The sequence below is a fragment of the Molossus molossus genome, unplaced genomic scaffold (genome assembly GCF_014108415.1).
Source record: "Molossus molossus isolate mMolMol1 unplaced genomic scaffold, mMolMol1.p scaffold_m16_p_4, whole genome shotgun sequence".
Lineage (NCBI taxonomy): Eukaryota > Metazoa > Chordata > Mammalia > Chiroptera > Molossidae > Molossus > Molossus molossus.
The window spans coordinates 84,133,263-84,157,461 of record NW_023425377.1 but is presented as its reverse complement, the minus strand read 5'-3'; the positions used below and the strand labels follow the sequence as shown (position 1 = coordinate 84,157,461).

Genomic DNA, 24,199 nt, shown 5'->3' with positions numbered 1-24,199 from the left:
TTTCCAAGAGCTTCAACTCTTTCCTAGATGGAGTGAAGTCACCAGGAAAATGGAATTCTGGGTTCAAATCTTGGAACAGAATGAGAATGGTGAATACTGCCCTGTAGAAGTAATTTCTGCAAAGGATGTGCCTACAGGAGGAATCTTCCAACTCCGGCAGGTAACAAAATTATGAGTGTTACTCTGAATGTTCACATTAAATTCTTTGGTACCACAAAACTTAATATTGGATTCCTTCTGACAGAAATATCAGTGATAATGAAAGCTAGACTGACCAACTCTATTTCTTGTATTAAAATCATCTCCTACTTCATGGTATTTTCTTTCATTTTCAAACATACTTTCATTTATAATATTTTAAAACCAGCTTCTGTTAGATTTAAGTAAGAGGGTTAAGCTTTGAAGAAAACTTAGAATTGAATTGTACAAAATGAAACAAACATATCAAGCAGCATTAGAATATTTATAAAGACAAGGAGAAGCAGTGTGACGTGACGGAAAGAATGAACCTCGAGAGTCTAACCTGCTAGGGTTCAGCTCTGGGTCTCCTGTGAGCAAGCCCAGTAACCTCGCAGAACCTTTTCTCAGGTGGAAAGTGGAGGTGGTGATAATACCAACTTTGTAGGATGGGTGTGAAGATGAGACATATATGAAGCACAGTGCTTGGCACATGGGAGGTGAGAAGTGTTTTTTCCTCTTGACACCAACCAATTCTCTGCAGACACTAAGTGGGTGCTCTACAAGTCAGTTAGTTCAGTTTGGACTTGAACCGCCAGAGTCAGCTTAAAGTCCACAGGTTTAAGGGCGCAGACAATCACAAGGCTGCCTTCACTTCAGATACCAGTTGCAAGTATTGGGTTCCCAGGTTACCCACACTTCTGTTTGACTTGGCTACAAAGTCAGGGGTTCCCACAACACTCCTCACATTTGATATTTGGTAGAATGACTCACAGAGCTTGGGAAAGCCTGTGACATACTGTTACCAGTCTATTATAAATGATACAAGGCAGGAACAGCCAAATGGAAGATATGCGTGGGCAAGGTGCGGGATGAGGGATAAGGAGCTTCCATGTCTCCTCTGGGTATGCCCCCCTCTCAGCACCTGGATTTGTTCATCAACCAGCAAGCTCTCCGAACTCCATCTTCCGTAAGTTCTATGGATGTTCCATTATATAGACATGGTTGATGACAGCATTGGCCGTTGGCAATACTCAATCTCCAGCCCTTCCCTCATCTCTCCCTGAGCGGTGAGGCTTAAAGTTCCAACTTCTAATCAAGGCTTGGTCTTTCTGATGACCAGACCTCCCGCCCTCCTCGAAGCTATCTGGGGCCTGCCAAGAGTCTCCAGATTAAAAGTCACATCATTAAAAGATGTGCCTATAACCTTTACCACTCAGGATATTCCAAGAGGTTTAGGAGCTGTCTGCCAGGAACTAAGGACAAATACCAAATATATTTTTATGATACCATAGGAGGTATTAAGTAAATGCCGCTAGGTAGATAAGAATACCTTCCAGAAATCAATACAGCAGAGAAATACATGGGAGTCATCACTTACCCCAGGCAGACTGTAATCTGCCAAGTGTCTGTGCTGCCAGCAAAAGATGAGAGAATAGTAATAGAATTTACATAGTAGATTTGGAAATACTCTTGTTTTGCCATGCTTTTACATTAATTCAACGTTTGGTAGAATATTGAATCCTATGCTAGTTTCCATACTTTAGAACAATAGGCAGATATTAGAATAGCTCTAGAAAATGAATGTTCAAATCATTCACAGCAAAATAGGAGAAGAGGTTAAAGAAAAAAGGAAGTTTGCTTAAATATTTAAGTTCCTGAATGTTTTAATAGGAGGAAGATGACAAGCACTTATTCTCTGACCCCAGCAAATGAATTTTAGCAGATTCATTCATGTATGATCAAGGAACTGAAAGCAAAAGGAAATTAGTTTAAATTATAGCATGAGATATATACATAAAATAGGATTCTTAAGGGTGTGAAGCCATCTTTTTCTGAACATCTGTTAAATCTATATATATCTTTTTTAGATGCCTTAGAAATTTATCTCCTGGAAGAGAAGACCAGATAATTTTCTGTGGTTTAGTGTAAATTGAAAACTTAAGTATTTATCATACTTCTGACAACCTATATTATAAGTGTCCAAAGATATGTTGGGTTTATCAGGAAAGACTTTTTTTTTGGAAGGACGTACATCTTGACCTGGATGCTGAAAGAATCATGCAAAGGCTGGAAAGATTTTTCATATGTAAAAGGCAAGAATAAATACAGAGGTTTGAACTAAGTAGACAGTAACCTGAGGGAAGAGCTGGGAAGCAGTGACAGAAGTGGTCACAGAAACTTGGGGCAGCTAGTTCATAGAGGGCCTTGGATGGCAGGCTCCTTGAGTGTAACATATTTCAAAATTGGAACCTGTTGTTCTCAAACAGGAAAATGATAGGGGAAAACTGACTAGGTTAACATATAGCATTGCTGGTTTTATGGTTAAGAAATGGTCAAATGCCCTGGCTGGTTTTCTCGGTGGTTAGAGCATTGGCCTGCGGTCCAGAGAGACCTGGGTTTGGTTCCCACTAAGGGCATGTACCTTGATTGTAGTTTGTCCCCAGCCCTGGTTGGGTCATGCGGGTGGCAGTCACTTGATGTGTCCCTTTCATGTCGATGTTTCTCTCTCTCTCTCTCCCTCCTGCTCTATCTGAACAAAAAATGAAAAATGTCCTCAAGTGAGGATTAAAAAAAAAAGAAATGGTCAAATATCAGTAGCTATAAGAAGTTCAGTCCAACAGTTTAAGTATACTGATCAAAGCTTTTTCTGTGGAACATTTAGCCATTCCTGGATGTTGTTTTTTTAATACTTTTTTTTCTTCACTGATGTTAGAGTAGAGAGGAAGGGAGAGGGAGAGAGAGACAGAAACATCAATGAGAGAGAACATCAATTGGCTGCCTCCGGCATGCCCCCGACTGGGGATCTGGCCCACAACCTGGGCATGTGCCCTGACCGGGAATCAGACCAGACCTCTTGGTGCACAGGTTGATGCTCAACCACTGGGCCACACCAGCTGGGCCATTCCTGGATCTTTTTCCTCCTTTTCTTCCCTCTCCTTATCTTGGATCCTCCCCAAAGTATATGTACTTCACCTTTTACATTTGGGCACACATTTAAAAAGATCACTTTCTGTCTTAGGCATAGTAAATAAAATAAATGACTAAACTATTTTGGACAGTTAAAATGTTTTCTGAGTCCTGCTGGTGTGGTTCAGTGGATTGAGTGTCCATTGTCCCATGGATTGAGAGGTCCAGGTTCGATTCCTGATCAGGGCACATGCTCGGGTTTTGGGCTAGATCCCCAGGAGGGGGCATGCAGGAGGCAGCCGATTGTTGTTTCTCTCTCACATCGATGTGATGTTTCTCTCTCTTCCTTCTTTTCTCTCTAAAAAAAAAAATCAATAAAAACATATATTTAAAAACTCTTGGGAATTAAAATCTGATGGAAGAGGGGAAGAGTAACTGCCTTGAAATTGTATATTCAAAATTAATTTTTCGAATTATATTTTATAGTTCTAGAATTTATAAGTCAACTTTGAAGTCAGTAATTTTGGAATACTGGGAATTTTAAAAAATATATTGCTTTATTGTAAAATATGCAGAGTCACACAGTATTCTGAAAATGTGTTTAAGAAGGGACAGGTTCCTCCTGGTCGGTTTGGCTCAGCGGTTAGAGCGTCAGTCCACCGTCCAGAGAGACAGGTTCAGTTCCTGCTAAGGGCACATACCTTGGCTGCAGTTTGTCCCCGGCCCCGGATTGTGCGGGAGGCAGCCACTCAATATGTTCTTTTCACGTTGATGTTTCTCTCTCTGTCTCTCTTTACCGCCCCCCCCCCCCCCCCCCCCCCCCGTGTCTGAGCAAAAATGGAAAAATGTCCTCAGGTGAGGATAAAAACAAAAAAAAACAAAGAAGGGACAGGTTCTTATTGATCAGTTCTTCATTTTTCTTTTATTTATTTATTTGTTTATTTGTTTATTTAAATCCTCACCTGAGGATATTTATACATTTATCTTCAGACAGAGTGGCAGGGAGGGATGGAGGGGGGGAGGGAGGGAGGCGGAGAGAGAGAGAGAGAGAGAGAGAGAGAGAGAAACAGTGATGTAAGAGAGACACATAGACTGGTTGCCACCCGCAAGACCCCAAGTGGGGCCAGGGATGAACTACAAACGAGGTCCGTGCCCTTGGCTGGGCTCTTTGGTCCGCAGGCCAACGCTCTAACTGCTGAGCCAAACTGGCCAGGGCTGATCAGTTCTTCATTTTCCAACTTGGTTTAAAGTTATTTTATTTTGGGATGAGAGCAGTGAATCTGGAAGAGTAGTAATCACTCTTATTTCTACTCTGCTTATTTTTTAAAAGTAGATCATATTACATATGCTGGGTTTTGTAATCTGTTATGTTTTTTAAAATCTAGTTAACATCTGTCACCATACTCTTTAACTTCAAATATCATGTATATTTTTCTACAACTACATTTTAATGACCGTAATATTTTATTATATATAGTCAAGTTTAAGTAGTGATCAATATTATACATTTAATTTGTTATTCTTAACATTGCTTTATGATTTTTTACATACATACATGGTTATTTACTTAGAGGAGAGTCCTAGAAAGGTGAATTGCTGGGTCAAGGAAAACTTATATTTTTAAGGCAAATTCCTGTCCATGAAGCTTTATCAATTTATATTCCCACCAGTAGTGTATGTAATTACTTTGGGAAATATTCACAATTGCCTTTTTAAAAGATAATTGCCAGTTTAGTAAGTGAAAATAAGTGTGTGTCATGCTAATTTTAATGTATATGTGATTATTAGTAAATGGAACATTTTTTATCGTCTATTTGTGTTTTTTTTAGAATGTTTTCTTTTTGTTGAAAAATATGTAAATCATATATTTGTTGTATCTTTCTACTTGCTTAAAAGGTAATTTTTCATGATTAGTTTTTCCGTGGTTTGCTATTTAACATTTGAGATATGAGGAGATGGTGTCTCCAAGTTAAAGGGTTTTCCCAACATCAGCCTGTAGGGGTCTCTCTAAACCAAATTTTTATGAATCAAATTGATTCTAAGAAACTTAAAATTGTCTGTGATACAGGGGCAGTCCCGGCGAGTGCAGGTGGAAGTGAAGACTGTTCAGGAGTCCGGGACATTACCACTGATGGAAGAATGCATATTGTCTGTTGGCATTGGGTGTATAAAAGTTAGAGCACTCAGATCCCCCAAGATGCAAGAGACCTTCCATGTAAGTTTCTGTGCCTGTTACGTTCCTGTTGAAAGACCCAACCAGGGCAAGAGAGTCTCGGGAACCTGTCAGAAAACTGCCTTCCATGAATAATTCTTTCAGTACTTCTTTTGTTTTCCTTTGTTGTCTTTACTAAAAATTGCATGGTGTTTCACTGCACCAGACTGTTGGTTTTGCCCTGGTACATGGCAAACTGAAGGTTAATAAAAAATCTCTGCCTCCAGAAACTCCTCAGAGCCTACTTGATTAACCTCCACCATTGCCACCCCTCTGCAGAAACCCCCTACTGGCTTGTAAAGACTGTCTGCCGCAGGTGTTTGATTTCCCCTGGGGAGTGGGACTATAAACCCAGCAGGGAAGGTATTGTACTGGTTCTCAAAAAGGTCAAATGTGCTTTCTTCACTTTCCTATGAGAAGCTCAGGGTTTTTTTACTCCAATTTCCTGAAAACTATAAAACAAAGAGTGAGGGTAAGCGTAGATGGGAGATGAAGCAGTATATTCATTAAATTAGAAAATACGAAGTATAGGGATTCAGATTGTTTAGCATAGCCTGATTGTTGAATAGTTTTTTGGTTTTACATAAAGTATTTTTTTTTCTTTCAGGAGGAAGAGGAGGACATGGACAGCTACCAGGTAATGAAGCACCTGTTGTCTTCATTAAATAAGCTTGATTATAGTGCTAAATTACCCATTCCTGAGTTTTGCTATACTCTTACTTAAAAATTAAACAGTTACTTTTGATTCAGATGTTCCTTTTTCTCAAAACAGAGTAGGGGACAAAGAGTGTTTCATAGACTGGAAAGTCTGTTTAGGTTAGGAAATCATTTGTGACCATTATCCTTTTCCAAACCTGGAGCTCCCCATCCAGGTTTCCTACAGACCTGTTTCTGCAGATTCTTCCTTGCTCTTTCTGTCCTGGAGTGGAGTCACCCACCCCTTTCCCTGAAAGAGCTGTGTCATTCTGCTCTCCAGTCAGGCCACGCCCCTAGATGCTTCCCTCATTTTAAGCCAGGTCTTTCTTCCCCACTACATGGAGTCATACAGGTTTGGTTTTGTCTCTCTTCCTGTCCCTCCCCCTTTCCTAATCTTTTGCATGATTTTGTTTATGTCTGTTAAGTTTTATCTTGTTAGTTTTGTTTGGACTCTCAGAGCTCTTTGGATCCTGATTATGTCATCCATTGTAGTCATTGTCCTGGTTTTGCATCATTCTAATTTGATAAAAATGTCTGCCTTCCCATCTAAGTCACTGATAAAAATACTGATCAGAGAGGGTTAAATTCAAAGTCGTGTGCCACAACAATAGAGGCTTCTTTTAAGCTGACAGTCTTTCATTAATCACTGTTCTTTGGATGTGATATTTCAGTCATTTCTGACTTCATTCAAGTAGACTCATTGTACAATTCTCCATCTTGTCCACAAGAATGTCATGAGCTGTTTGGTTAAGTGCCTTAGTGAAATCCAGATACACATCATATCCACAGCATTCCACTGATCTACCCAGTCTTGTAACTTTATTACAAAAGAAAATGAGGTAAGATTGGTGTGCAGTCAGGTGCTGACTGGTAGAGTTGTTTGGCTGTTGATAATGCCCTCTGTTTTCCCTCCTTTCCCTCCACCAAAACAAGGGAAAGAAGCATTGACGTGTTGTTTGTAGGGACTAGCCAAACATGTTGAGGGCTACTTTGAAGAATTCTTATGATGGTCATAAGGGATATAAATATGAAGGTTATTGAGTAGTAGTTGTGATTTTTATCCACCGTAAAGACCTTGTATACGATCTTAGTTGCGAGTGCTTGGAGTTCTACACTGTGGGCCAATAGAAAAAAATTGGTTCTGGACATCGGAGAATGGCCTTTCAGAAAATCTTACTTTAGAACAATGATGCTTTAATTTCTAAAAGTTTCTGTTCTGAATAATGTTGCAGTCAACTAGTGGTGGTAATAAAGATATTAGCATATAATACTTAACACTTTCGAAGCACATTAAAGTAAGGTAAGCATCGGTTTCAGATATATTGCCTACATTATATATTTACTATCTTTCCCTTTGTTTTCTTCAAGGATCGGGATTTGGAGAGACTACGTAGAAAATGGCTAAATGCATTAACAAAACGTCAGGAGTACTTAGATCAACAACTGCAAAAGCTTGTCAGTAAACATGGTAGGAAAAGCAAGTTGAATATTTCCCTCCCCCCACATCAGGGCATAATTAATCCCTACTTGCAGCCACATAAATTAAAAGTAGATGAACATATCAGTTACAGGGATGGCAAGAGCATAGGAATGTTATTTGTGTCATGTCCTTTCAAAAGAACATTTATCTAATTGGAATGATGTCTGTGCATAGGTTGGCCCCAGCCTCCAAAAGAGAAAGAGAAAATACGGTGCACAAAGTAAACATTGTCCCTCAAAAATAACTTCAGGAAGATGTTAACATTTCTTGATTTCTTGTCCGAAAGCATTTGAGTCCTCTGACTCTGGAGGAAATCATTTGTGTGTTCTTCCACTGTCGGCCTCCGTGAACTGAGGATGGCCTCTGTGAGAGCACACCAACCTCTGTAGCTTATAGCTTTTATCAGACCTTTTCTATCATGGATTCGGAAAGTCGTAAGTTCCCAGTGAACCCTCATCAACCAATAACTGAAATATAGACAATTCCTGTCGATACACAGGACAAAAGTGTAAGCAGCAAGTGAGATAACCTTGTTTGATCCTCATTCCTGATGTCCTAGATAAAACAGAGGATGATGCTGACCGTGAGGCTCAACTTCTAGAGATGAGGTTGACTCTAACTGAGGAAAGGAACGCGGTCATGGTCCCCTCCGCCGGCAGTGGGATTCCAGGGGCCCCAGCAGAATGGTATGAGTGCCACCACGTGTCTCTTAAAGTTCTAAGTACTCACTAAGCCCACTGCTTTCGGTATGCATTTATCTGTTCTTTAATTAATGGAAGGCTCATTATAGCATATGGGAAAAAGTTGTTTGAATTAGAGGAAGTGTTAAATTATTTTCATGATTTGGAATAACTATGGCCTAAAACTGTTTTATTAAATAATATTGTTATTGGCTCCAATAATTAAGATTTCTCAGAATCTAAATCAATATTTAGTACCAGTGCACTTAGCATCTAAAAAAATAGTTAATATGTTAATTACTTGGGTCATTCCCTTAAAAGACCATTCGGTCATCATAAAATTGCATCTCTAGGAGTTTTTGGTTTTGGAGCCCAGGAAAACTGTACTATCAGCAAATTTCTGTGCCACTTTATAGAAATTAAAAATAGCAAATGAAGCCATATGGGGCCCTTAGGTATATAATTTTATAAGACAGTAACTTTAAACAAGGGAGCTTCATTTATAAACAGGTGTATGTGTCTTAGAAGACAGAGTTCTAGTTTCAGAGCACATGATAATTATCCTCAAGAGTATTATTCCTAAAGAGAAGCAGCACTTACAGTCAAGACTGGTGGCATCTCTGATCTGAAATTACAGCCAACCCAACAGCAGAGTTATTATTGGCTTGACTGTGTTTTAAGGCTGTGGCTCAAAGTACTTGCTGCTGAGACAGTCTGCTTTATTTGAGATGCTATTTGTTCATTATGTTTTAGGACCCCGGTTCCTGGGATGGAAACACACATTCCTGTTATATTCCTTGACTTGAATGGTAAGTTAGGAGGTGCTTTCGGAAGGCTTACCTCTGACGAACTAGTGTCCACGTAAGACTTGGGTTCTAACAAAGTATGCAGTTAGGCAATCCTGTAAGCCTAAGGTCAGGGTTCATTTTATATGTGCCAAAGGACTCTGTTACTTGATCAAGAATGCATTTTCCGTAAGAAGAATGTTTTGTGACAGTAATAGGCATGTTTCCTCTTGATACGATCTCACATTTCATCTACAGCCTGTACTGCGGTGTGCATGCTTTGCTCTTTCCTCAGTTTGGGAAGATAGTCATGTTTTCCTGCACTTAAAATATTTTCTTCTTTAATTCTTGGAAAAGACTTCTCTCTGGAAGGGACTAATAACTAGTAATTGCTTATGTAGCTTGTTTTCTTTTGTCTGGTGTTTCCTTGGCATTACTTAATAAATCTCTCACTTTTTCTGTGAGTTCTTATGACATCCATCCCTACATTGCCTATTTTTTAACATGTCATTTTTTTCTGACACTTTTCTATTATGTAAAATATTTTGGATGTGGCTATATTTTATATATACTCTGTCTGAGGAGGGAAAATAAAAGTGAAAAGATACATTAAAGAGCTAAGTTAGAAGTCAGCAGTTGAATTCCTAAAACTTGTGCAGAAGAACTGTGTATTAAAATTACTATCTTAAATGGGCAAGATTGGATGTCCTCAGGGGTTTTCTTTCACTGAGCCAGAAGTGGTTATAATATCTGAGGTTTTTAGCATCTTGTGCCACGTAGTTTATCTAGACATGTAAGAGAGTTTCATCGATACACAGAGTTAGGGAAGAGTACTTAGCCACTTCCACTGTCTGTCCGCCTGAAGGGGTTTTAATGTGCTGCTGCAGCACTACTCTCTCCTGCCTTGTTCTCTAGAGCCTTGAAGCCTAAGGGTGACCCTGGCCTAGTCTTATGTTGGGTTCCTGGATAGGTGAGGCTTGTGTGTGAATGAGAGAGAGAGAGAGAGAGAGAGAGAGAGAATAAAAAAGTGGAAAAGACTAAACCTAAAGAAGACTGTTAGTATGGCTATTCCCAGACATGCTCAGGACCTTGTTCAGCCTTATGCCCATTCTTGGGCCACCTAAGACCACATACTACAAAGATACCTTTGATGCCTACTCCCAAGCTTATGGATAGGAGTCGGGAGGGCCAGGCTTGGAACTGAGTAACCGAAGGGCCACAGGGCAGCCCTCTAGTTTCTAGTTCATGTAGCCAATTGATTCTTTTGTTAAGCTTAACTGTCGGATAATTGGAATCACTCTTGCTTCTGTTTTTTTCAGTGCACTAAAAGACAGGGAATTTGGGATATAATCTTACTCATCATTAATATTTATGGGCTGACCTTGAGTAACCTCTTGGGTATTTTGGCTTCAGTTGCCTTTCATGCAAAATAAGGCATAAAGATAGGAGATTGGATAAGGTAATTTCTTGAGGCACTTTCCATCTCTAAGATCTGTGAACGGTTTAATGGTCATCATCTCTGTCATGTAAGATTTTAGAGCCAAAAGAAATGAAATTTGAGGCAGAATAATTTTAATACCTAAACTCATTGAAATTTAACTGGTAGGGGGCTCCCCAGGGGCTAAAAATGACTTCTTTAAAATGATCTTCGTATTTAATGGAACTTCTTTGCTTTTAGCTGATGATTTCAGCTCTCAGGATAATCTTGATGACCCAGAAGCTGGTGGATGGGATGCTACCCTCACTGGGGAAGAAGAGGATGAGTTCTTTGAACTGCAGATTGTTAAACAGCATGATGGAGAGGTAAGCAGAACATAACTGGGGAGGATTAGATGAAAAGTTGTTTCTTTAACCTTTCCATGAGCCTTTTGCTCACCTGAGGACACTTTTTATATTTATCTTCAGACAGAGCTGGAGGGAGAGAGGGAGGAAAAGGAAGAGAGAGAGAAACATCGATGTGAGAAAGACACATCAAGTGGTTGCCACCGACATGACCCCAACCAGGGCCGGGGACAAACCACAACCAAGGTGCATGCTCTTAGCGAGAACCAAACCTGAAACTCTCTGGTCCACAGACCAACACTCTAACCGCTGAGCCAAACCAGCCAGGCCTCCATGAGCCTTTTGAAACAGTCAGCAAGGTCATTATTTCAATGCTTACATTTCTCAAGACATGTAAATGAAAACTTTTCATTATGGCTTCCAGAAAGAATGGAACCTCTTCCAGAAGGAATGGACTTCAGATTACTTCCCCTCCTGGGAAAGGCTCTGTTAGTAGTCATAGTCAGACCAGCAGGGCTCCGCTTTCTGGGGAAATGCTACAGAAGTGAAAGGTAAAATGACACCGGGCCTGGAATTTCCTTTGAAATTCTTCAGTCAAGACTTCGTAAAAAGGGAAAAAAAGAATCAATGAAGCCACCGTGGCAAGATCTTAATAGTGTTTGAATCAGAGTGATGGGTATCCAATGAGGGCTTATTTTTAAAATTTGAGTATATTGGAAAAATTATAAAATATTTTAAGGAAGGAAAGCTGATATGATGCTTTGAAGGACCCGTCATCTCTTAGGGGTACGCCTGAGATGCAAAACCTGGGGCTCACAGTGGGGAGACAGCACAGCAGTGGTGCCCTCTGAAGAACAGTGCCCACGCCCTTCTTAGTGAGTCAGTTCTCGGGTGATGAAGAGAGTCTGGGGAGCCACTTCACTTTAAGGTGGACCAAAGGAACAGTGACAACTAAATGTAGTTTGTGATCCTGGATTGGAATGATTGAAGATTCGAGTGGGAACTCTCTACTATATAGTAGTATTGCATTGATGTTAAATTTCCTGAATATGATCATTGTCCTATGGTTAAGTCTGAGGATGCCTTTGCTCTTAGACAATGGTTGCTGAAGTATTTAGGGATGTAGAGTTACATGTCTGTAACTTACTTTAAAGAAATGCAGTAAAAAAAAAAAAAATAACAACACTGTATGTGTATGTGTTGTGAGAGAGAGAGAGGAAAAGTGGCAAATGTTAACAGCTGATGAATCTAGATGAAAGATATACAGGAGTTCATTGTACTGAATTTGCACAAAAAAGTTTTTATGTTGGAGTATTTTTCAAAATAAAAATTTCAACATTCTCTGTACTTCCCAGACTATGGTGATTGAGGCCACACCCTCATATTCCACAGTCCTTCAGGGCAGGTCTCTTTGTAGACTCCCTCGTGACTGGCATGTACCACCCTGAGACCAAGCCAAGGTGTTTCTTTGGGAGGTTTTCTGTTTTTAGGAGCAGATGGAAAAGTATGGTCTTTCTGTCTTCTCCGCAGGTGAGAGCAGAAGCCTCTTGGGACTCTGCAGTGCACAATTGTCCTCTGCTCAGTAAAGGCACACCTGCCGATGAGCGAGTGTTTCTGATTGTGCGGGTGACAGTCCAGCTCAGCCATCCAGCTGACATGCAGCTGGTGTTACGCAAACGAATCTGTGTCAATGTTCATGGCCGGCAGGTGAGTCACTAATCCTAGTGGAAGAAAGGACTTTAAGCACAGGTCCCACGTGAGAGCAGGGCTGTGGAACGATTGCTCTGCCTCTTGTCGCAACAGGCTGGGAAGCCTTGAGCTCTTCTTTCCAAGGGGACTGTCCTGTCCTGTAACTGGGACTGCTTCAGTGCCAGAATGTGTCATTCTGATTTCTTCCTAGACAGTATTAAATGGTTACACTGGATCCTTCTTACTGCGTATTCACAGATTACAGCCATTTTTTTGGTGGGAGAGTGGGGGGCGGTTTGCCACTGAGCCCTGTGAAGGTGAAGTTTGCCCTTTTTGTTTTGTACTTTTCATCTGGGTCCTACAAGGTGAGAAGGATCACTGCAGTTAGCCTTTGTTTGTGCGCCTTGCCCCTTGCTTTCCATTCCTTTCTTTCCTTTCAGTCATCTCTACGAATTTGCTGATTTGTAAATTGGGGAAGTGTGCTCTGTCGAGCTTTGGGGTGAAAGATGAGTAAGAAATAGTCTCAGCCCTTAAAGAGCCAGTGTTTGTTGGCATATGTCAAGGTATAAACAGGCGACTCTGCTGTCTGTGACAGTGCCCTAACACAGGTGCTCACCACTTGCTGGAAGATGGCAGGTGTGGAGGGCGCGTTCAGACTGAGATGAGAGGGAAGTCTTCAGAGAGCAGAGTGGCGTGTGCTGCTTTTTTACAGACAAGGAGGGAGTTGTTGGCTGTTCCATGGAGGGGAGGAAATACATGTGCAGAGGTAGTGAGGATGGAAAGGGCGTGGCAGGCTTGGGGACCTTGAGAAGCATCGTGCCGGGTGTGCTGCAGAGCCCAAGGCTGTGGCTCTCAGAGTTGCAGCTAGATTATGAAGAGCCTTGTGTTATATGAACATTTCTAGGTGGATATAAACTATTTCTCTTACTGGTTTTGCAAATATAGGATTTGGGAGGTTGATTCTGGAGATTCTTTTTAACTCTGCTGACTTTTGGAGGCCTTCTCAATACACTGACTGAAACCAGGACAGATGAAAATAAATCTTTTCATTTAAAAGAGCGCAGTCATGGTTGACAGAGTCCTAGATGTAATCGCCACCCCTAAAAATTAATCTTTAGTTCTAAATGTCACACTGATATCAATCTTTGAAATGAAGACTGGCGGTAATGCTATTAAAATTGCAGCTCTTTAGCTGGGCAATCTAACATCAATAAAACCCAGGTCATCGGGTTAGCCATAGATGTATATGGTGTGTTTCCCATTCACTCTTCTCTCCGTCTCCCTCTTCTCGGAAGGCTTTAAGGGATTGAAAACGACAAGCTGTTCCTGGGGAGCATTTTGAAGAGTTACTTGCTATTTCAGAACTAGAGATGCTGGTTGCCAGGCACCGAGACTGACCTGGTACTGCCAAGGCTGATCTGGCACCACTGAGATGGACCCGGTACCACTGAGACTGACCTGGTATCAGCCCCAGAGAATTTTTAACAGAAAAGGTGCATCCTGGCATCTCCGAGTTTTTTCGGTATTTGTTTTTATTTTTTGTTGTAGGGACAAAGACTTGCCACATTTTCCCCCAGTTGAAATGACATCATAGTATCAAGTTGATACTGAATGAAATGGTAGTATTTTAGAGCATAGCAGTTTTCCTCCTAATTTCGGGTATTTCATTTCTAAAAATAACTTCTTTTTATTTTTTGTTGTTATTTTTTAAATCCTCACCCAAAGATATTTTTCCATTTATCTTCAGATAGAGTGGGAAGTGGGGGGGGGAGAGAGAGAGAGAGAGAGAGAGAGAGAGAGAGAGAGAGAGAAAGAGAGAGAGAGAGAGAGAAAGAGAGAGAGAGAGAGAGGGAGAATCAGTGTGAGAGAGACACATCAGCTGGTTGCCTCCCACACAAACCCAACCAGAGCCGGGGACTGAACTGCAACCGAGGTACATGCCCTTGACCAGAACTGAACCAGTGACTCGTCCCTGGGCCATTGCTCAAACCTCTGAGCCAAACTGGCCAGGGCTAAAAATGACTTCTTTATAGCAAGAACAGGGACTTCCTTAGGACCCTAAAACATGCAAGTCAGCTTCAGTAATTCCATAGAAATAGAAAAAAGAAAGATAACAGCAGCACCCACACGTCCCCGCCACCCATCAGAACGGAGCTGCAGCTGCTGTCTGACCAGTGGGCTGGCACTGGCTCAGCACTGCGGGGCTGAAGTCCAGAGAAGAAGGGATGAAGGAAATGGCATCTGCATTCTAAGAGGCTAACATCTTTCAGAAAATTAACTAAAGATTACTAAATAGGAAAGGAATTATTCAGTAGGTTTGTGACAATATGTATTTATAAGACCAAGCAGCTGGATCTTTCTGTTTTCTTTGGGGGTTTTCACATATTTCCTGCTTCCCTTTTGCATAGGAAAAAGGTTCAATGTTAGTTTAATATTCTCTCTTCTTCTTATCTTTATTCACCAATTGTATTCTGCCCTCATCCCTGCTCTCTTCAACCTCTACAGGATGTTCAGTCTTAGCAGCATCTTCAAATGAGTCATCTCTGCATTAATTCAACAGTTCAATTCTTAACTGTGCAAAGAGCACAGTCAGCATAAACAATGACCATGCACTCTTAAATCATTCTTCATAACGATCCTGCTTTGGTCAAGAATTTAATGCTTGAACTTGTCAATATTCATGGTACAAGATGCCCATCGTGCTGCAGGGAAAAAAAGTGTAAGAGTCACCAGTCCTTGCTTACATCTTAGTTAGAAGGTCATTTTATTGTGTGGAAGTCAACAGCCTTATTTCTGTTGCCTTTAAGCAGAGTTGTACCGGATGCCTAGTCAGTTTCCAGAGGTCTCGGTCTGTTCTTTCCATGTGTTGGGTATGGGACATGCCACCCATTGCACACATGTAGGTATACAGGTTTCTAAAATTGGTTTTGTGCAAAGACAAAGTTGAGGAACCTATATTTAGTAATTTGGATTTCAACTTGCATATATTGGAAATATGTTCTGTTTCTTTTTGGTAGGAGTGAATGCAGTATCCTTTATGCTGTTTTTATGTTAATGTAAACTCAGTTTTTGAGGTGGGAAACTGTATCGTCTATTTTGTTTTTCTAGGGTTTTGCTCAGAGTCTCCTAAAAAAGATGTCTCATCGAAGTTCTATTCCTGGCTGCGGAGTGACTTTTGAGATTGTCTCCAATATTCCCGAGGTAATTTGAATTTACTAAAAATAAACATGTAAAAAGAGCGAACTCCCTGGCCTGGCCAGTGTGGCTCAGTTGGTTGGGTTTCATCCTGTGCACCGAAAGGTTGCTGGTTCGATTCCTGGTCAGGGTACATGCCTGGGTTGTGGATTCGATCCCTGGTTGGGGGCTTTGCAGGAGGCAGCCAATTGATTGATGTTTTACACTCACATCGATGTTTTGCTCTCTCTCCCTCTCCCTCTCTCTTCCTTTCTCTCTAAAAATCAATTAAAAATATACATATGTATTTAAAAAGCTAACTCCCTGAAAAGTCACTTACCCAAGAAATATTTACTAAATGGATATGTATATTTAGGGAAATGCTATAGATTTTTTAGAGGAATTTCCTAATTTTACCTTGACTCAGTAAAACGTACTTGTGGCTTTAAAGGTTCTGGTTTTAGTACTTATTAAAAGAAGAACATCGTTTTGAAAAGCAAATGAACACCTTTTCACTGATAACTGATAAAGAGGAATAAGAGATACAAACTTCTAGTTATAAAATAAAATCTCAGGGATGTAATGTACAGCATAGAGAAAATAGTCAATAACATCATAATAACTTTGTATGTTGGCAAATCGTTACTAGGCTTATTGTAGTGATCACTGTAAGGTATATAGATGTCAAATCACTATGTTGAACCACTAAAACTAATATAATGTTGTATGTCAACTATACTTTAATAAATAATACATTTAAAAAAAGACATAGATAATATTGTAACCTTCAAAGGGAGGCTGCACAGCATAGAGATTTAGTGTTTCATTGTGGAGTCAAATAGAAATCTTGTTTCTTTTACCCATTAGCGAAGTGAACTTGGGTAGTTACTCTGAGCCTGTTTTTTCATTTATCAGATGAGGTTAGTGATACCTTCTGAACAGGGTTGTTTTAAGGATTAAATGAGAGTGTATACAAGTTGTTGTGTATACATGCTAAACTGTAAATTGTAATTTCTGTTATTATTTGAGTTACTACTTTGTTGTTATTTCTTTTTATGAACAAAGTGAGATATTCACAGGACTTAAACCAATAGAGCTAAAAATATCCCTGACAAAAGCTTATTGGAGGATGCAGTTTATGTTTCCTAATGTTTATCCCTGATTTAGACCTACTTACTCTCCTGGGCACTGGCACCGCTGGTCCTGGAGGCCTTCCCTACAGGGTAGGAGAAATGCGGGGCCTAAGGAAAGGGCTCTGTGACAACGGGAAAGAGGAGCAGTCGCTCTGCCACACTTTCCAAAAGCGGGAGTGAGTGAGGAGGTGAGACTACTTTCTCAGGAGGGAGCATGGACCGTGAGCCCTGGGGGTGGACACTCCCTCCTCATCAAGCCATCCACATTGGCCCCATTCTCTCTCTCTCTCTCTCTTTTTTTTTTTTCTTTATTAATTTTAGGGAGGGAGAGGGAGAGAGAGATAGAAACATCAATGAGAGAGAACATAGATTGGCCGCTTCCTGCATGCCCTCCACTGAGGATCGGGCCCACAACCTGGGCATGTGCCCTGATCAGAAATCGAACCAGCGACCTTTTGGTGCATGGGTCGATGCTCAACCAGTGAGCCACACCGGCCGGGTGGCCCCATTCTTTTTATTTGAGGGTTCAGAATGTGTTTATTGATTCTATTGAGTATTTGAACAATAGATAGAACAATACATATTTTAATACAGAGAGCAGTTTTTGGAAGAGTAAAATATTCCACAGTATTTGGGTTTTGGTTTAGATTTATTGTATTGCAAAACATTTTTTCCTTCAAATAATGTCAAATAGTAACTTGTTTTTTTCTGGATCTTCAAAGTGTTAGACTTTAATAGTAAATATTAATGGCTAACTTATTTAATTTGGAGCCTGCTGAACAAATGTTAAGTCTGTTTTCAGAGTTAGACTACCTGCAAAATCTTGGGTCTATAGTAGATTACTCTTTGCATACTTACATGTTTAACTAAAGACTTGCTGTTTATTTTCTGCATCTGAGTGTTTTGTAGTTTTTCCCAGTTGTTTCGGATCTTAAGTCTGTCAGTGGTTTGAATGCAATTCAGAAGCAGAGACAGCTAGTGAACCATCTTCACCTCTCCCTTTTCTCTCTCCATCTTTCTGTCCCCACTCACCTCTCCCCTCCTATTTGTAGTTTTCTTTCCCTCTTTAAAAATGTTTTTATTCTACAGGTAGTATTGGTTTTCAAAGGGAAGAAATGTGGGGGAATCAGCTGAGATACAAGCATGACCTTGTGTGATTGGGCTACCTGTTAAAAATTTGCTAAACATCTCAGTTGGCAAGTGTGATTCTCGCACTGCCAAATCCTGATGGTAAAGAAAAAGGAAAAGTGAGACTTAAAGCCTACAGTGTAAGGACTACACTTAGTTTATTTTTTATGTAAAAACACAAAGATCCCTTAAGAAGCTAGGTTTCATCGTGAAACGGCCCTGAAAAGTCCTTTTGTGTTCCATATTACGGAAGCTATGAGGGCCTGGTGGCCAGAAGTGGTCGTAGGCCAGAGGGCAACACGAAACATCTTCACTTTATTTTTTTTAAGCGACTAGAATACTTCCATTGCTGGTGGGAATATAAAATGATGCACCACTTTAGAAAATAAACACCTACCTCATGACCCAGTAATTTCACTTCTAAGTCCTTACCCAAGAGAAGTGAAAGCCCATGTCCATAAAGACTCGCACAGGAATATTCATAGCAGCTTCATTCAGAATAACCTGAAACTGGAAACAGCCCAAGCTTCCCTCAACAGATGAATGGATAAGTAAATTGTGGTATCTCCATACTGCGGAATCTTGCTCAGCTATACAAAGAAATGAACTATATGAATGAATCTCAAAATTATGCCGAGTGAAAGAAGCTATGTACAAAAGGGTATGATTTCCTTTATTTGAAATTCTAAAAGAGTGAATTCTTAACATCTATGGTCAAAGAAATTATCCTGCCTTGAGGAAGGCTAGGAATTGACTGTGAAGCCCATAAATGAACATCCCGAGGTAATGGAAGTGTTTATGTCTTTTTTATTTTTTGGTGGTACATGCCCCTAGTGGGAACCGAACCTGGGACTCTCTGGTCCGCAGGCCGACGCTCAACCGCTGAGCCAAACTGGCCAGGGCTGTTTTATATCTTGATAGGTGTGTGGGTAACATGGAGATATATGCATTTTTCTTAAAACGTAAGTTTCCCCTTTCTTAGAAAATGAGGATAATGTTTGTTCCCTTCAGATACCAGAAAGTATTCTGTGTTGAGTGGTAGAAAGAATATGTATGTACTCTATCAGGAGGCAGGAGACCTAAGTTCTAGGCTTGCCTCTTGCTAATTATGTGACTTCCTCTCTCCTCTTCTATAAAATGAGGATGATTTCTTCTTTTCAGGGTTATTAAAAGGCTCAGATGCATCTATAGGAGTCAAAAGTTTTGCCGTCTTCCAAATTTGTCCTTTCTTTATCCATTCTAATGTTCATTTAAATTTTTAAAAATATTCTTGAAGTTAGAATGTCTTTTAATTAATGACATCTTAAGATTAATTGGCAGAATTTTTTTCTCCTTAGAGGTATATAAAATGAAGGGCTTTTTTCCTTAAAGTTGATGGCATGTTAAGATGCGGTGGCACATGGATATATATTTTGTAGTTTTTGACATTATTATGACAAATTCACAAGTAAATCAAGTATCTGATTTTCCCTGAGCAGAATAATTTGTTATGAACTAAGTTTGCTTGAAATAATTAGATACATCAAAAAAATCCCTCCGTGACTTGTGCATGTCCCTTTTATATTCATGGCCCACCCATGGCAGACAGGGGAGCAGGGTGGGCTGTACTGAAAGCACAGTGAGAATTTGCCTGGATACCTCTCCCTCTGCCCCTCCAGAGTTGAGGGTCAAGACGGTTGTGGAAGCACATCCTGACTCTAGAGTCCATGGTCGGCTGCTTAGTGAAAGTGTCGAAACCCACCCTTCTTTCCACTCTCATTCTCCACACCTGTGTCTGCCCCCTGCTAGGCTTTTTTGGGTCCCAACCTTATCTGGCTGTCCCCCAGCTCCTCATTCATCTTCTTGCTCCTCAAGATATGTTGTGGTGGTTATAATTCCAGCTGGCCCATCAAATCTTTTCTAACCAGTAGTGTTTTTGTTTGTAGTGGAAATCAAATAGAGAAGAGTGCTGTTGAGAATGTGCCATTTCAGCTATGCTGTTTAACTGGCCTTTCGAGGCAACCTAACCACCATTTATACCATGATTTCTGTGGGAAAATGCATTTTGAGTCCCAGAAGCTGACTTTAAAATGGAACTTTGGACTGCATCCCTTTTGTTGGTTCAGAACTGTGTGTGTGTGTGTGTGTGTGCGTGTGTGTGTGTGTGTGTATGTGTGTATTTGTATAGCTCAAGAAGCTTTTACAGTGTTTTCTTCTGCAGTGTACTTAATTTTAATACACAACTTTCCATTCTCCAGGATGCCCAGGGAGTAGAGGAACGAGAAACATTAGCAAGAATGGCAGCTAATGTTGAAAACACGGCATCTGCTGACTCAGAGGCTTATATTGAAAAGTACCTCAGAAGCGTGCTGGCCGTGGAGAACCTCCTCACTCTGGATCGTCTTCGCCAGGTCAGCCAGCGGAGCTGGTCACTGTGGTGCTGACCCAGCCCGATTCTGTGTTCGACTTCCTGCAAGCCACAGTATTGTTACGTGTAAACTTTTGAAGTGTCCTCTTAAATGGAGCATGTTAATCTAGTTTAACCTTGCTGGTTCAGACTTGGAAGGTACAAAAGCCACACTTGGAGAGGTATTATTTTTTAAGACAGTAAATGGTATCTAGTTGCCTTGAAGTAATGGGAGAGAATACTTTTGCAGGCGAAAGAATTATTTTCAAAGTTCTTCATACTGGGCAATAATGTTGCTGAAAAAATATGCAGTAATGAGGCACAGTGGGCCCTTCTTTGCTTGGCTGGACATGCCTGCCACAGCCTTAGAACCATCTCTAGAAGGGAGAATAGAAATGCCAGCAATAAACATGGTCCTTAGAGAAACCCTAAACCTCATGTTACCTAGCAAACCAAACATACTAATGAAAAATAAAAGTGAATGATCTGATTTTTATGATCTTTCTCCTGGGGCTGACTTCTGCCAGCTTCAGGGGGCCATCAGTAAGAGAAGAGAAGGATCCAGGTAACCTGTCAAATATTTAACTGACTTTGAATATTTCACAGTGATTGTAATTGGATCATATGTCATGTGAAGTTATAGCCACATTACAGAACCAGGAATGTGTATGTGTAGGTGGTAGCTCAAGACTTGCTTTAGATAGCATTGATTTGAAGGTGTGTCTCTAATACATAGTTTTCCTCTGTTTCTGGCTGACAGGAAGTTGCAGTGAAGGAGCAGTTGACAGGCAAAGGGAAGCTGAGTAGGAGGAGTATCAGCTCTCCCAACGTGAACAGAGTGAGTACTTGGGGTTCCCAGTGTGCGCCCTGCTTAGATCTTCTTTCTCTTCTCCTCTTTCCTTGAAAGCTCTTCTCCATCCCTTACATCTCATCTTGGTTATCATTTCCTTGTCCGAACTTACTGAAGGTGCCTTTCTCTTCCCTGGAGTATCTATGCATAGCTCTGTCTCTGTCCTTACTGATGTCAGGGGGGTACCCATTAAAGCACTTCTCTAATGTTTTTCATTTATCTTTATCACCGGTGCCTAGCACAGTGACTGGGTGTTCAGTGAGTGTTTGTTGAACTAACACAAAACGCCCAGGGCAAGCCATTTACATTTTCTGGGCTTAACTTAATTATTTTTAGAGTGAGGAGAAGTCTGGCCTAGGTTTACAAACTCAGTTTCTTATAGGCCATCCAGGATAGTACAAAAGAGTAAAATGAGTTAGGTTTGTTTTGTAACAGTGTCTTAAGTTTGTTGTTGTTTTTTTAAGATATGAATGTATAACTTACGTGCATATGAAGCATGCAGATGATTCTTCACAAAGAATTATGCTTGTGGCCCTGTGATTTATCTCTCCTTTTCTTCTTATTTATTTATTTATTTTTTTATCCTCACCCGAGGACATTTTTCTATTTTTTGTTCCGGTAGAGTGGGAGGGAGAGAGAGGAACAGAGAGAGAGAGAGAAGCATCGACGTGAGAGGAACACATCGAGTGGCTGCCACCCGCACAACTGACCAGAGCCGGGGACAAACTGCAACCGAGGTACGTGCCCTTAGCGGGAACCGAACCCGGGTCTCTCAGGACCGCAGGCCGATGCTCTAACCGCTGAGCCAAACCGGCCAGGGCTCTTATTTATTTTTTTAATCTTCTCCTGAGGACACTTTTCCACCCTTTGTTCAGATAGAGTGGGAGGGAGAGAGAGGAAGAGAGAGAGAGAGAAACATTGACGTGAAAGGGACACATCGAGTGGCTGCCACCCGCACGACCAACCAGGGCCGGGGACAAACTGCAACCGAAGTACGTGCCCTTAGCGGGAACCGAACCTGGGTCTCTCGGGACTGCAGGCCGACGCTCTAACCGCTGAGCCAAACCGGCCAGGGCTCCTTTTCTTATTTTTGATAAAGATATAGATATGAGAAACATTACACCTTTGTCTGAACTTTCACGAAGAAAAACCACAGTACAAGCATGGTGACAAAGAGCAGCTGACCCTCAGCCTTCACGTTTGAGAGACAATTGTGATAGGTGGCCCCCGAGTGACTGGAGGACAGCATTCATGCTCCCAGACTGAAAGATTAAAAAATATCACTTTAATTCAACATTAAAATCTTCTCATTCCTTCAGAAAATGAAATATTAAAATGTACTGATATAGGCAGAGAATTGGTATGTAGAATTCTATGGTTTAAAATAAATAGTTGTGTGTATATATTTGCTATGAAAATCCAGAAAAAGGAGTTGTAGGATCAGGATATGGTAAGATAGCCAGTAACCTGGTATCTTTTGAATGGCAGGGGATAAATAAATGAAGTCTGTCTTATTTAGGCCCAGTGGTTGTTACCTCAGTGTAAACTGGATATCTGCTCTTATGCAAACCTCCCATCTTGCCCTGGCTGGTTTGGCTCAGTTGGCCTACGGACCAGAGAGACCCCGGTTCTGTTCCCACTAAGGGCACGTACCTCAGTTGCAGTTTGTCCCCGGCCCTGGTTGGGGTCATGTGAGTGGCAGCCACTCAATATCTCTCTCTCACATCGATGTTTCTCTCTCTCTCTTCCTCCTTTTCTCCCTCCCACTCTATCTGAAGGTAAATGCAAAAAAAAAAGTGTCCTTGGGTGAGGATAAAAAATAACCTCCCATCTTAAAATGCCCCAAAGGCCACTAGTCTAGGTTTGCAACTGTGGTCTTGACAGCCTCTCTGCCACCCTCCAACTTGAACATTCTGTGGATTCGGTTTCCAAAGTCTTGTATTTCCAGGACCGTAGATTGATGTGCTTTTACACGTAAAGGATTAATGCCCCTTTTTATTTCTTCTTCAGTTGTCTGGCAGCCGACAAGATCTCATTCCATCCTACAGCCTAGGCAGCAACAAGGTGAGTGTTTGTGCCTAGTTCTGCCGTCTCACACCGTCCCCAGACAGCACACATAGTTCTGCGGGCCAGCATTTCTCCTCCTTCTGTACATACAGGATTTATTGGAATGTGTTTAGAGTTCATTTCTTTTTATCTGATGCTTAGAATATGACTTAATAGGCCTTCTTGTTACTCTAATTTTCAGGGGTTAAAAACAAATTTGTTACTTAAGTTCATATTTCTGTTGAAAATGCTCTTCCTATTTATGTCAGAAAAGGAACTTCAAACCAGATGTACAATAATAAAATATTGATGCGATGATTGAAAGTGTATGAGGAATAAGAAGATTGTACTTAAAAGTCAGTATCATGTGTTAAAAGAAGGAAAAATAAGGGAACAGAAATTTTGTGAGCTGGAATTGATTGACTTGTTAATATAGCTTTCCCCAATTTAACAGAGTTTCAAGTATAGATAAATTTTTATTATTTACTTAAAGGGATCTCTTGAAATTGTCATAACTAGATGTCACATATTACAGTTTTGTGTCTGATATTTTTTGAGGACCCTGGTTAGATGTTGGTGCTCTCAAATGTGGGTAGAGTGCTCTGTCTTAATAGCTGAGTTCTTGAGCAGGGTAAAAGTGAAGCAGCAACAGGGCAGAAACGGCTTGCTTACATTGGAACTAGGAAGGTTTTTTTTAACACTTCACCTAAACCCCCACTTGTGTTCCTGCTTGTGATCCTTAAAATTACATTAGAATAACATATATAGTACAAATGTATGTAGTTATCAAGGCAAAAGTATGAAAACACTTAAATTGGAGGGTAGAGCGATGAGTCCAGGAGAAGTTTCAGCAGTGGGGAGGGGAAGGAGGAAAGATGGAAGATGTATCAAGGAGGTAGAATCTCCAGAACTCTGTGGGCATGAAGAATGAGGTTGGGCAATGGAGGAGACTGGGATGACATCTGGGTTTCTGGGTGACAGTATTCAGAGATGAACTGTAGGAGAGACAGGCTTGGGGAAGAAAATTACTTAGTTCCGTTTTTGACATGAAGGTTTCTAGGCTAGTTGGAG

The 24,199-nt window shown here is 40.8% G+C and overlaps 1 protein-coding gene across 1 annotated transcript in view; it reads left to right on the top strand.

The window, feature by feature from the left end:
• Positions 1–24,199, top strand: part of KIF13B (kinesin family member 13B) — a 209,586-nt gene that overhangs the window by 147,606 nt on the left and 37,781 nt on the right. Inside the window, exons 24-35 of the mRNA XM_036240641.1 lie at positions 28–160; positions 5,156–5,302; positions 5,907–5,936; positions 7,364–7,463; positions 8,035–8,161; positions 8,909–8,964; positions 10,619–10,743; positions 12,253–12,429; positions 15,520–15,612; positions 20,084–20,236; positions 20,993–21,070; positions 23,093–23,146. Of these exons, the coding sequence (XP_036096534.1) occupies positions 28–160; positions 5,156–5,302; positions 5,907–5,936; positions 7,364–7,463; positions 8,035–8,161; positions 8,909–8,964; positions 10,619–10,743; positions 12,253–12,429; positions 15,520–15,612; positions 20,084–20,236; positions 20,993–21,070; positions 23,093–23,146 (1,273 nt within the window). The remainder of the gene's footprint in view (positions 1–27; positions 161–5,155; positions 5,303–5,906; positions 5,937–7,363; positions 7,464–8,034; positions 8,162–8,908; positions 8,965–10,618; positions 10,744–12,252; positions 12,430–15,519; positions 15,613–20,083; positions 20,237–20,992; positions 21,071–23,092; positions 23,147–24,199) is intronic.